Source organism: Diabrotica undecimpunctata, unplaced genomic scaffold (assembly GCF_040954645.1).
Source record: "Diabrotica undecimpunctata isolate CICGRU unplaced genomic scaffold, icDiaUnde3 ctg00002074.1, whole genome shotgun sequence".
NCBI classification, from domain to species: domain Eukaryota; kingdom Metazoa; phylum Arthropoda; class Insecta; order Coleoptera; family Chrysomelidae; genus Diabrotica; species Diabrotica undecimpunctata.
The window spans coordinates 681-15,676 of NW_027313128.1; the positions used below are offsets into that span (position 1 = coordinate 681).

The 14,996-nt window shown below is 33.4% G+C and overlaps 1 protein-coding gene across 1 annotated transcript; it reads right to left on the bottom strand.

The window, feature by feature from the left end:
- Window positions 1-2,420: 2,420 nt before the first annotated feature.
- LOC140431824 (uncharacterized) lies at window positions 2,421-10,712 on the bottom strand (the record flags this gene model as incomplete). The annotated part of the gene is made up of 4 exons (XM_072519703.1): window positions 10,414-10,712; window positions 7,433-7,596; window positions 6,575-6,741; window positions 2,421-2,948 (listed from the first exon to the last, which is right to left on the bottom strand). Coding segments are annotated over exons 1-4 (1,158 nt in total), but the record flags the coding sequence as incomplete, so codon positions are not given.
- Window positions 10,713-14,996: the final 4,284 nt, after the last annotated feature.

Below are 14,996 nucleotides of genomic sequence, written 5' to 3' on the forward strand. Positions count from 1 at the left end.
TCTCTTCCATATCGACTAGTAAAAACCTTTAAGTACACTTACTTCATTCTACGTGTTCTTTTCGTTTTTGTATACCTTTACTCCCTTCTCGGCGAAGAATCGGTAGACGAAATTGTTGTGGTTTCACTACTGGAACTACTATTTCGCTTGGACTTTTTCCTTTTCGGCATTTTGGACACTTTCAATCACTTAACATTAAAAACAGTTCACTAAATTCTACTGTAGGTTCTTTAACACACTTCTGATATCGTCTATTAAAATAGTATCGTCTATTAAAATAGTTAAAACACGTATTTACGTAAATATAGCTATTTTATTAAATTAAATCAAACTCGTTCACAATGGTCATAATTAAATCACACTAAATTATTATCTCTCGTTCCGCTGTGTTTATGTGTCATCACCGAACTACTCGTGACCATATAAGGCAATTAGTGACCCAAGCCAATCACCGTATTAGAAGTTGAGTGTGTCTTCACAATGTCATAACAGAACTACCAGTATTCCATCTTAAGCTGATTAGGACATTAGGAAGTTAGTGACTTAAGCTGATCAGCGTATTAGGATAATAGTGTGACTGCATTATTTATTTCTTCGTTGGCACCTTATTTTTTTCTGTTTTTGTGTCAGACTCGGCCTGACTAAGCGATAATCAAAGTTTGGAGAGACAGTTTTTTGCAGACGGGCACTCTAACTAATAAGATTTATGATATGACTAAATAAAAGCAATTTACAATTATTTGCATAACATTTTAACTAAGATATACTAATGAAAATAATTATAATACATTTCTAAGTATTCGACTTTTAATGGAGTGTCAAAATTCCCCAAACTTTTTACGTGAATCTTAATTAGATACTAATTGGGTTATTATTAGTAAACAAATTTACATTAAACCACTAATGCATGTTAAATTTGCAGGATTTATCGACGAATATTGGTATATTTAAATCTATTTATCTCTAAGGTCGCTGTCTTAAACAAATAAGATTATTTATTTGTTTTTTTTGTTTTTCGCAGATTTGCGGATATTTGTGTCATCATTATGACACAGCTTGTAGTACCCCCTTCTGAATACGAGCTTTCCTCAGTTGTCTCAGTTATGATATTGTGCCGTATACATCCATTTATTAACGCTCTTTATAACTTCCGTCCACCGCGTTGATGGTCTACCTCATCTCTATATTTCTCTCGTCATATAATTTACTCTTTGTATATGATCCAGTTCTATCTCTTCTGTAACGTATTTTCCATAGCATCATTATTAGATGTTTTGAGTCTACTTCTGAAATAGGTCTCCCGTAAATAATTCTAGTTCATCCGATCTTAAGCACCTTGAATCCAGTTGTGCTAGATGTGCTTGATATTGTCTGACCTTGTTGAGGGATGTCCTCTATTACGATAAGCATCGTGTCTAGGTCTCCATTCTAAAATTTTCTTGGTCTATCTTTCATCTCCGACTCTGGCAACATGTCTTGCCCAGTTCCATTTAAGCGTTGTAATTCTTTTATTTGCGTCCGTAACACCAGTTTTTGTTCTAATTATTTGATTTGAAACTCTGCCTTTGAAGGATATATTCAACATTTACCTCTCCATTGCTCTGTGCCTCTTGTATCTTATTGAGTACTTTTATGGCAAGAGTCAATGTTTCTGCTCCATACGTTAGAACTGGAAGTGTACATTGATCAAAGACCTTCTTTTTCAACCACATTCGAATATCTGATCTAAAGATTCTCTAGAAGTCTCAGTTTTTCGTAAGCTGCCCATGTAAGTCCTATTCTCCTGTTTAACTCTATTGTTTGATGGCGTCTTTCTTATTTAATCTCGCGGCTCAGGTACTTATAGGTATTTTGTTTAATTTGCGTGTTATTAGTTGAAATGTTTTTGGCTAGTACAAGGTTGGTCATGTATTGTACTTTGGAAAGGTTAATTTTAAGACCGACTCAGGTATAAAAGCTCTAAAAGTCTTGAGAAGGACTATGTCGTGTGAAAACCTGAAGAAACTTCCTATTGATGTAAAATCCAATATTTTCCAATTAATGTTTCTCATAGCGCTCTGCAATAAAGCGGTTAATGGTTTAGGAGAGATGGTCTCTTCATGCCTTCTCACCAATAATGCATTGGTTAGTGACCAGTGTAGCAGTGTCTGGGGGCCCAAGAGACTGAGACCTCGGAAACCCTGAAGAAGAAATCGAAGAGGATGTCGAAAGCTCGGCGCAATAACAATCGACGCGGTTCAACCTGGAAGACTGTTTAATATTAATTCTTGTAATAGTATTAATCTTAACTTTAGGTTTAATATATATATATATATATGGATATATTTATGTATAACTAATATCTAATAGCCTAACATCCTATATACTTTTGAACCGTGTTAAACATGCCAATTTATATGTCCTGAGAATAATATACTCACGTGCGTTACTCCAATGCCATAGAATGCTCTTAAAGGCTTTATGGTATTGTTGTCCAACATATGTACAACTCCATCATCATATTTAGCAAGTATATCCATACTATTATTTCTAACAACTTTAAAGTAACCGTAAGTTTTCATTGATACTCTTGAACTATTGTAGACAAGTAAGTTATCGTTCTCAATATTATTGGTCATCAAATCTTCAAACACTTTCTGGATCTGTTCCCCGGACTGCGGTTCGTCACAATTAAAAACGGGAAACTCGATTCCTTCAGCCATCATCTCCTCAACGGAACTCAAAATCAAGTACAAAACTCGTCGGAAAAATTGCTGTCTAAGGTTGAAATCATTCGGACAATCGCATAGGCTGCTTTGCTCGGTAAGTATGCAACATATCTCCAGTGCGACATTTAGAATGTTGATAGGTTTGTTTGCAATTAAAGACTGGTCAAATTTTTGGAATTCGAAGTCCAGGAAAACCAAGTTCCATCGTTCGGGAAGTTTGACTATATTTTCTTGTACTGCCTAAAAATCAAATACTATAGGTACTAGAACCCGTTGTGTAACTGGTTGCACTATATTGTAAATGCATAATAATTAGTATAACATAAATTTACACATAATCTAAAGACTTTTTAAAAGAATGCTTTTCTTTAATGTTATCTATCATTACAAAGTTAAGTAAATACAGGTACTAATTGTAAATCAATATTTCATTTTTATGTTAATTTATGTTATCTTTATACAGTATAAAGCAAGTTTCGCATTGTAGGGGTTGGGTATACTTTACGTTATACTTATATAATGTGTAAAAACTAATAAACCAAATTTTATAGAAATTTCCCAAACAGATTGTCTCTCTCTGCCTCTATCTTTTTCCTCTTTTTACATTGATACGTTCGATTTATCTGCCAGCCAATACGATTCTTCTTTTAAACATATATTCCAAGCAAACGTAAATGCGTCTGGATTTTCTTTACACAATTTTTCTGGTGCTATTCTGAGTAATAACTTAATTTAATTGAATGTATATAGAGGATATATACATAATTTGCAGTATCGATTATAGGGTAACTCTGCCTGGGGGTTATGAGCAAGAGGACTGGGCGGATTGAGTAGTTCAGAAGCCGCGTTCATGTCCTAAGCCCGAATAAAAAGGCAGGCATGACAAAACTTATACAACAACTAATATTGCACTGCAAGATACCAGACGCATGGAGAAACAGCATAATGATACCAATGTTCAAGAAAGGAGATCCCAAAAATTATAGAGGTATAAATCTACTAAACACCGCACTTAAGCTTACCACAAAAGTCCTAACCAACAAAATCAATAAACTAACAACTGTATCAGATGAACAACAAGGATTCAGATCCCGAAGATTCTGCGTAGACACCGTATTTGTACTAAGACAAATCACAGAAATGGGCATCGAGTACAATAAACCAGCAGGTTTTATAGAGCTGACAAAGGCTTTCGATCGCATCCAAGTCGAAGACGTCTTACACCTACTGTATAAAAGAAACATATCAATCAATATTATACAAAACATTGAAAACATCTACTTACATAATTGAATATTATAGACAAAGATAAATGGAAAACTAACACAGTGTATACCAGTACAAAGCGGAGTCAGACGGGGTGACTCGATAAGCCCACTTCTCTTTAATATAATAATAAATAAAATAATACAAGCAGTACGTAAAGGTCATGGTTACAGAATGGGGAACAAAGAAATTCAAATAATATGTTATGCAGACGACGCCGCATTAATCGCTTAGATAAAAGAAGAGCTCCAAAGATTAACACATATCTTCAATACAACAGCCAAGAAATACAATATGATAATATCAGCAGAAAAAAAACAAATTTATGACATCTAAATACCCACTACGATGTAAAATCGAAATTGGTGGGAAAATAATAAAGCAGAAAGCAAGGTTTAGATATCTGGGAATAGATATAACTAGTTACGGAGATGTTAAAGAAGAAGTACGACAACAAATCTTAAAAGCAAGTAAGGCGACGGTATCTCTTAATGATACAATCTGGAAGAACAAACACCTAAGACAAAACACAAAACAAGAATCTATAAAGCAGCAATTAGACCTATATTAACATACACGGCGGAGACAAGACCTGACACATCTAAAACGAGACGACTACTAGAAACAACTGAGATGAAAATACTCCGACGAATATCAGGGAAAAGTCTGTTGGATAGGGAGAGACGCGAAAACATAAGAAGAGTATGCAATATAGAAGACATAATGGATGGGTGACAAAACGGAAACATAAGTGGAACGGACACATTAGTAGAATGACAGAGGATAGGTTAGTACGAATGGTACGAGATAAGTCACCAAATGGACGAAAAAGTATTGGCAGACCAAGAAAAAGATGGTGCAATAATTTAACCAATGTAGGAGGCTAATATTGAAGAAGAAACAGGCTTTAAAGCCTACAGACAAGAAGGAAGAAGAAGAAGATTATAGGGTACTGATATACATGTAGTTCCGCGCTATCTCAGAGTACCCTGCTAAATCGCTTTGTTTCTGTAATCATGGTAGTTATAATTTTTATTAGGTTATTGATTTTACTTTGATTTTCCAAATTTTTGTATTATTTTCCTTAATGTAATCTGTTTTTAGTTTTACAGTTAGAAAACTTGTTAGTTGTTTTAATAAGTGCTTTGTAGTTCAACATAGCTGACTTCTTATTTTGTAGTTAATTTTTCAATAGTATCTCACTTCACTGAACCAGGCCTTTCTTGCATTTCCGTTTAAGTCTCACTCTTTATTTGTCCTTCTTTCTTGTATTGTTTTTCCCAACATTCCTAATTTTCTAAACATAAGTATCACAAAATCCACTATTAATTTATTTAAATAACTATTTGAGCAGAATTGATCTTTTATTTTATTATTGTAAAGCATAGGCATAAAACTTACTTTTTGGATAGTAACAAAAATGGTAAATGAATTGTCTTTTATGTTTGTCCTCATTTAGCAGATTTTCTCGTTACCATTTAATATTAAGACAAGAAAGTACCTATACCTAGTCGAAACCACTAAACAAGAGAGCTCAACTATCTACTGCTACACAATTGGAGCTCAATATTCTCTTGCTACACATTGGCGCCCAACGTGGGGCTTTACGGCATTATGCCTATCAGTTAAATCGTCCTTTTTGAAAAAGTTTATGTCATGGGTCCAATTGGTGCAGATGTACATTCATACCCCTGGACTTTCTTTAGCTGGTATACTGCATTTAGGGCAATAATATTATTATTATTAACACAATAATATATAAAGGATTTTAGAGATATCTCTTAAGAAATTAAAGGAAATGACTCAGTGAGTTAAAATATTCATTAAACTAAAATTAAATAAGTTGCTGAAATATTACTACTAAAAGAATGATATTCATACAAAGTTTTAGAAGTAAACACTCAGATAAATCGTAAATTACTGTGTCGTAGGATTAGAGTATCCGTCAGACTGAAATTTGGAGAGAATTATTGGTTGTCTATAATCTTCGGTATACTGTACTAGCTTACCAAAAGATCCATTGACGCTATGTTGGTATGCATGTGGTGGAGCATAGTCCACGATTAAACTACTACACCACATCTCAGAGGTGACAATCCTATGTGACATGAATTTATCTGGTTTGGACATATACAAATAGTGCCCGATATAGGTCTTTCCAAACAATTTATAGAACAAAAATCGGGTGGAAGAAGAAAATGCGAAAGTCAACGACGAAGTTGGAGAAACGAAGCAGAATGAAGATTTGAAAGTTCGCGGCATAGAAGAAGATGACTGGCATGATTGAAGTGATTGGAGATCCGAATTCAGAAGACGTAGAATGGTTTAAGCCGATATTTAAATACACATATCCAACTTCTAGTTATAAACAAACTTCCGGAGATATTTCTACAAAAATCTAAGGTTTTTCACTACACTACTGGTTGTTATGAGAATAAGTTGGTTTGTTTTATCAAAGAAATATTGTTATTCAGGGGTAAAGAACATATCGTTTATAGAAAATCACATTTTAAATAAACCACCATAAAAATTAAAAAAACAAATAGTAATTTGTTTAATACTTTTGTGTTGAAAATTGTAAAGTTTAAAAACACTTTTACCGTCTTAACAAGCTTGTTCATGTTTTGTGTTGATGCAAAGAGCGCAAAGTTGTTTGGCACAGGCCTAATATCTCTCAGTTTCTTTATGGTTGCTGAGTTCAACGTCTCACTCATTATCAGCCTCATTTCTGCTGTATTTAACCAGTAGTACATCGTTTGATCAATATCTGTAAATTATATAAAATATTAATAATATTTATAAAGTTTAAAAAGGCAATATGGTCAGTTTCGTAGAAGCATGCAGGTGAATTGTACGTAGAAATTATTGCTCTGGAACACGTATAATGGAACCGTAAAATAAAATAGTTCTAGTTGCCCAATTGATTTCATATTTTTTGGTAAGTACTTAAAGTATTTGTTTGATAGTTTGCTAGCGTATTTGATGAAAAGTACAAAATAAGTGCTGTTTTTTGAATGTTGAGTGATACCCGCCTTTTGGCCAGCTTCTCAGTGTATGGTAAAATAAGTCGCGTATTCGAATAAAAGTACATATTTATATTATTTATACTTTTATTATTTATACATTTTTTTCTTTCTATCGTAAAACATGGAAAAGAGTAGATCGTAAAGACGAAGAAAGTATTATGCGAAAAGGGATCACAAGCTGACAGACGCGGAAAAACGGACAGAATACGATCTTTCCACAATAACCGATGGACATATCGACGAGATCGTGAAATCTACTCTACTACTTACGAAGATGATGATGATAGCATAGCCGATCCAGATTATGACTACAAGGTGGATATGCTCACAGCCGAGAACGATAAGATGATTTGTGCTTGTTCACGTAAAAATATCATTGACCAGAAGTTTCAACAACTGATCCGGATACTCAAATGGACGTTTCGGTATCACCCGTATCGTTAGCATCAAAAGAACCAATTTCACTACCTTCCATACAACTAGCAACAACCACTAAATTCAAACCAAAGAAAAGACCCAGATCCCCGTTACCAATTGTAGAAGCTACGGGACTACAAATAGTACCATCAGCGGGTGGCTTCACTGGCACAGGTATGCTAATAAAACACGGATAATACAAGACTAAATTTTCTCTTTTTACTTTAAGGCTTGAATGCAATCGGCAAAAATTACTGTAAAAAATCTGAAGACACCAATGAACAGTATTTTTGTTATTTTTTTACAGATGAACTCATTGACCTGATTGTTTGTGAAACCAATCAGAACGCATGTTTGAAAAACATAAACGTTGATGCGGTGCAGATTCGACGATACGTCGAAATTCTATTATACATGTCCATTTTTCGTTATCCCAACATGGAGTCACACTGGGGAGAATTCGGATTAAGACAAATTCCTCAGTGAATGCCATTGAAGAAATATAATGGATAAATAAATATTTTTGTTTTGCTAATGAAGCGGAGCGTATTTAAAGAGGACAACCTGGACATGATTCGCTTTTTAAAATCAGAAGATTTGACAATATTTTAAATAAACGCTTTAATTCCATTCCAAAGTATGTGTGCTTATTTGTTGACGAGCAAATATGGCTTGGTGCACAAAAATAGTGCACCATTTACGCCAGTAAACGCCGAACAAGTCCCATAATTGGGGAATAAAGTTGTTTGCATTGTGCGACACCACGGGATATTCGTATCAACTTGAGATATATAATAGTGCTGGATATAACATCATCGTGCTATGAACACCAGACCTAGGAGCTACCAGCAACGTTCTTATTCGGTTGTCACAAAAAATTTTAAATTTCAAAAACCATATCGTATATTGTGACAATTTTTCACATCGTTTTCTCTTCTAGTTTATTTACTAGCTCGTGGAATCTTTGGGCTGGGGACAACCACGTGCAAATCGATTTCCCAATTTTAAACTTCCGCTGAATATAGATAGAGAAATCAAAGACGCAGAACGGAGTTATGCAGTGGAGTATATGGGTTGTGCATATGGTGTGGACCTTACCACTGTTCTCTGGAAAGATACCAAGAACGTAAAAGTTTATTCAACTTACGTTGGGGTTCAAGCATTTCAGAAAGTGAATACAGTCAAACAGATAGCAAAAACGACTCCTTACGACAAAAAAAGAAAGAATACATTAATGTCGATTACCCTCAAATAATTTGTGAGTACAATTCGCATATGGGAGAAGTTGACCTCATGGACTCTCATATGGGACGAAGTGGACTGCGCATTAAAACAATGGATGTAATGACACCCATCTTTTACCATTTTATGGATAGCTGTCACAAATGCGTTCATTTTGTATCGCAGATCATAAAATGAAGATGCTGCGAAAACAGATTTCAAAGAAGAAGGAGCTTCACAAGAAAAAAACATGAGACTATTCTAATTTCGTGTGAAAATTGCTTAAGGTCTGTGCTCTTCTTTTAGGAAAGGACACATTGGTCGACCTTTATATTCACCGCTCACTACTAATAGTAATAATGCTGGTATAAAGTACCTGTTGAAGAGGTACGTTACGATGGAGTAGATCATGTTCCTGAATGGATTTCAGGTCGTAAACCACGTCCGTCGTTAATGTATTTCGTTTATTAGTATTTACCTGTTAATTTTTTTAATCAAGTTTATATTAATAAAAATTTAAATGTTTATATAAGCAACAAAAAAGCACTAGTTTATTTTTCCCTCTAGAACGATATACCGGAAGTATGGCCGGCATTCTCCATTTCCATTTGTGGCTGACTCAATAACGATATCGAAAAATTAACTTTCCATTCGTGTTTTACTTCCAAAAATTACCCCGAAACCAAAATTTTCAGGAAGTTAAACTCCCTATTACTATTTTGCCGAATAAAGGGAATATTAACCCAAAATTTGTAAACTACATCTGAAAAAATAAGGTAGGGTAAACTGTCCTACAGTGAACCACTTTTTGTATAGATGTTTAGTGCTACTTTATGTAAATTTTAATATTTCAGAAAACTTATTTAACAGAAAGATAACATATTAATCCTTTATCTGTATTATGATTTTACTACTTGACAATTATTTTTATGTATATAAGATACTATTTACATAATAGCCTGAATGGTTCACTGTGCACTATGTTGTGGACACAGTAAACCACTCGCCAGTACACAGTGAATCATACACCTAAATAAAACAAATATATAAACAAAAAGATATTTCTTGTAAATTTACAAACAATTTGTAATATATTTCGATGTTAAACATATTATTAACAAAACCAAATAAAATTATTTAACCTAACATAACATTTTTCTACATTTTGGATCTAATATGAACAAATAAGAAATATTTTACTTAACATTAAAAAAGAAAAGCGTAGTTACGCATTACCGAATATTGAGATATGTAAAGTCTATTTTAAAAGAATAAAAAGAAGTCTTGCTCCTTGAGGTGCTAGGATGATCCAAAGGTTTTGGTAATATCATTTTCAAGTCACATTTGAAAACGGTAGATATAATATCAGGAATATCAGGCAAAATGAAACAATATTGTGATGAACTCTCCTTTCTCAAGAAACTAACGTCGCAATATGTATCATCGATTGTTAACATTTTTGCAATGTAGTAAATTATATCCTTTTTTCCCTGAAATTGTACCAAAACAAACTCTCCCTCAACAGGATCCCTCATAAGACGTCCCCAACCCTTCTATAGTGCTTTGCATATTTTCCTCATCTAAAATTTCGTCTGACATAACAATATCACTTTCCAAGATCATAGAACCATCAGATTCGGACTCGGAAGCGTCTTATAACACTTTTCTCACTACTTTTTTTCCTTTTTTGTTACATTTCTTTGTTTCTATTTTTTCATTTTTTCTCTTTTAATCTCTTATTTTTCTGGAGTGCCTGTTGCTATGATACTTTTAACCTTTTTTCTATTTTGCCTACAGTTTTCCTTGGTTGAGTTTTTAAAGGTGGGCGGAATTCTGCTGGTGGTATAAATTCCTTGCTATTTCTTAAAGTATTTTGAGTGTCAGCGTTTTCTATATCTTGACTATAATGAGTTTCATTGAATTGCGGACCGCGATTTCCTTGCTCAACTTGTGGACCAACGATATCCTCATCTTGTAAATGATGAACGTCTTCAACTTGTAAACTGCCAACTTCCTCAATTTGTGGACGATCAGTTACTGTGCTCGGTAAGATGTCAATTTCAGTAAAAATCATTTTTCTGAAACTATTTGGTATCGATTTAGGTGTCATGGCCTTCAAATATGCTACGCCGATGAGTTCTCCCACATCATAAATGGATATCGGTTAAGCTGGATTTCTCATCATCCAAGCTATCTATGCTAGCTTTGTAAAAACTTTTAAATGGTTTAAATAATCCCAAATCAAGAAGTTATGTTTTATGGGACGAATGGGATGGGGGGGAAGGGGGAAAGTAAGAATTGTAACACTGTTTGCTTTTGATAATTCTAAATATTCTACATACAGACAGGTGTGATTCATAATTATCAAGTATCAGTAAGGAAGGATTGTCTCTTGAAAATGAAGTACATTTTATGAAATGTTTTAAGTAAATTACTTAAATATATGATTAAAAATACTGGGAATAATTCTGAATTCATCCAGTCGCTTGGAGCGGCCAAACCCAGCGTGCCTGGTGGAGTAATCTTAATCATATAACTCTTAAAATTTTTCTAGGAAACATGATAACAGGGGGAAGTGATTACCCATTAGCACATATTATAGCACATGTATTGCATAACGTTCATTTCTCGCCACTTGTAACTTTCTAAAAACATCTTATTCCTTTTGGTGCCAGGACTTTCGGAGGTTTCTGAACAGTCGTCGTTTGTGTCTCTTCTAAATTATAAATACGTGTTCCATTACTGAAATTGGGATGACGCTTCAGAACCTCTTCAAGATTCGTAAAATATTTATCGATGTTATGACGATTAAAGCCCGTTGCTCGGGCCAAGCTGCAACTGTCTGGTGCTCTCAGGGTTAAATCGGAATAACGCTTTTGAAATGATCTAAGTCATTCAACCCCTGCTATTTTGTTTCGTATCCAGGAATTTGGGACCTTTATTTTATCTATTATTGCAGTCTCATAAGCTAATTTGCGACAGTCTATATTACTTAATCCATAAAATAGACATTCACACTCTTTAAGATAGTTTATCAGGGTTTCCTCTTGATCGCCATTGAAAATTTGATTCACGTTATAGTTGGGAACTAACGAAATATCCTGTCCTCCTGCATTTTTACTTTTTAGATAATACCTTGGAGTATGATAGGGAATTCCTCTAATTTTAGCAGCTTTTCTGATTGTCTCTCCAGTGTCAATAAGCTCCAAAGCTGCCGCCATGTTTTGTGTGAGTTCCTATTTTTTGGGGGGTATATTTCCGGGCCATGGTGTAAAATAAATAAATAAACATTACTTCATTATCAATATCTATATTAAAGTGGTACACAGTGAACCATGATAGTACACAGTGAACCATGGTTCACCATGTTCACTGGTCAAGTAGTACACAGTGAACCATGGTTCACTGTGTACTACTTGACTTTGGTTCATTGTTGGACATTAGACACATAATTATTTAAGGTTAGAAATGAAACCTATTTATTTTTGTTAATCAGTTATACTCCATTGAATAATGTCCCAAATAGAATAATATTCAAAAATATGTGCTAATAGCACGATTATATAATATAGTTATCAAAAAGGAACAGTTATATGAAGTGAAAATTTTTTGTTACTAACGTTATAAAATTCATTGGGATGACATACACACTACCACGTTTAGCGTTCTGAATGCACTGATCGCTTGATAGAGGCGGTTATGGAAGACACTTGACCTGCGCTGTTTGTATTGTTACTAGAGTGAAAAATTTTATTGTCGATACTGAGACAAATACTAGGTAGGTCGTATAAATGAGCCGTTTTCGTAATAAAATAAGGAAAAGAATGAAAGGAAAATGTGCTAAAATAAAATATTACTGAGAGATATATAACAAAGTAAACATTTTGAATAAAAAAGCAACACGCTACAATTTGAATTTAAACAGACCAGCAAGTTTAGATCTGTAACATGAGAATCTGTCTGGCTTAAGGCAATAAATTATATTTAATAGCCTCTTAATAGCCACGTGTTGATAGCGAATATCAACACGTGCTTATGTTTATCGATGGGAATTTGCTAAATAAATAAACTTTATTTAGCCCTGAAGTAATATTTCATATTAGTCGAAAACAGTGAATATAATAAACTAAATAAAAAAGCGATATGGTTATATATAATTTAACAAGATACTATACTGCCTTAATAGTTATTTATGTACCAAGGGTATTAAATAAATGTTTACGCCCAGAGGGCGACGATGTTACGAACCCGAGGGCCTTTGGCCCGAGGGTTTGTAAGTCGCCCGAGGGCATATACATCTATTAATATCCGCGGTGCATACAAACTTTTATGTCATACTAGTACGATATTGCATTTACAACTAAATATGTTCTAAAAAATCCGAAAATTCGATTTTATTTTGACAATATATTTACTAGTAGACATTCTATCGTCCGTGTTGTTACGCTACGGAAATGCTGTCAAACTAAAACCGTGAAAATGCAAGATACTCGTATTTTTGAGATCCTAATGTAATCTAAATATCACCGGATCCTTTCAGAATTGCCAGTTTTATGTGAATTCTAATTGTTTTGAAATGTTGTTAAATAAAGATGTTTCTAATAAGTTATCTTTTTGTTTGTATCTTTACGCCCGTGCGGGCCATAAAGTACACTTTATGCCCGCGAGGGTATAAAGTACACTATTACGTAGTTGGTAACTAAGCAATAAAAACACAATAATAAACTAGTATGACATAAAAGCATTTATGTGTTCTTTGTTATAATTTTTTTTAAAAATGTTTTTTTTAACTAGAGAATTTTAATAATATCGCAAATAATTGCAACATACATATTGAAAAGTGTTGAAAGTACACGGGGCAACCTCCAAATTAATTATATAGTAACTTAATATGTATTCACTTTAAAAAAGTACTTTATAATATAAAGCGATAACAAAAACGATATGTGTAGGAAGTTTTAATAAACATCAAAACAATATAGAAAATACATATACTCCAGTCATCAGAGGCGAAAATGACACTGAACCTCTAAAAATAATACGAACAAACTCAATTTTACTGAAAATGTTAATTTTGGGATCAAAAAAAAAATAATTCAAAAAAGTTTTTCACTCCTACTCCCTAGCTTTCCCCTAAAACCCTCCCCGTAGGGGGAGGAAATGGAAAACATCGATTTATTAAGAATCTGAACGCCGTAGAAAAAAATGTTTTAAATAAAAAATGTAGCTAAGATAGTTTTAAATTATAATTATTTATTTTACTTTTTGTGTAGAATAAAGGTTCTCTCAGAAACAATGCCTGAAGTTACCAGCGATTTTGAATGACAGGTACGAGGGCAAAATCAATTTTAATTAAAATTTGTATCAACTCCACGGTAAAAATTTGATATCTTTTGATAATAGTCTATCGACAAACATTAAAATGCCTTTTAAAGGAGAAGAGTGTAGATTTTCTATGCCATTTTTGTATTTTGTTGCAAATAAAGTCAGTTTTTATAAAGGTATTAAATAAGTAAACGTTGCACGATTTATACATTTTTTATAATTCTTATAAGATCAATAAAATTCATCACTTTCATTGACCGGTTACGATAAAATTTCTTTTGTTGGAGCCTAGTATTTAAAACCTATAGCATATAATTATGGTTTTGAATTTTGGTAAAAAATGTGAGGCATTTAAAATATGTCATAAAAACGCTGAATTTAAACTTTCACTTAGACAAGTACGTTTTGCGAAAGTCAACAATAATATCAGCTACAAACTCCATCTAATACCATATTCGCAGAGGCATTTCCGTGACGTGCGATCGTTTGTTAAGTAAAAGTTTAAATTCTGTGTTTTTTAGGCATATTTCAAATTTGTTGCCATAACTCAAAATCGAAATTTCGTGCTATAAGTTGCTATAAGAGCAGGCTTCAACAATGGAATTTCCATCTGGGAGATCGGTTCCTTTTATACAAATACACAACAGAACATTTTTGTTCAAAATTATCTCAGCCACATTTTTTATTTGTGTACCGATGATTATTTTTACGGTGTACCGATTCTTCGTAAATGGATTTTTTGCTTTTTACCCCAAAAATGACATTCTAAGCAAAATTAAGTTCGTTAGTATGCCTTTTAGATGTTAAATCTCTAAAAAGAGGTTAGTCTTTGTATGTGGGTATATTTTATTTTATAAAAACCCTTAAAAGGGTAACATTAAAAGCACGAACGTTTTCGGAACAACTGTTCCATCATCAGGTTAAAATACAGGTTACCATGCCTGAGCCACCAAAATATTTGGGTAAAAACCCTTTAAAATGTAATGTGTTACCAAAGATTGTACATGATGTTAATAATATTATATGATGTTTA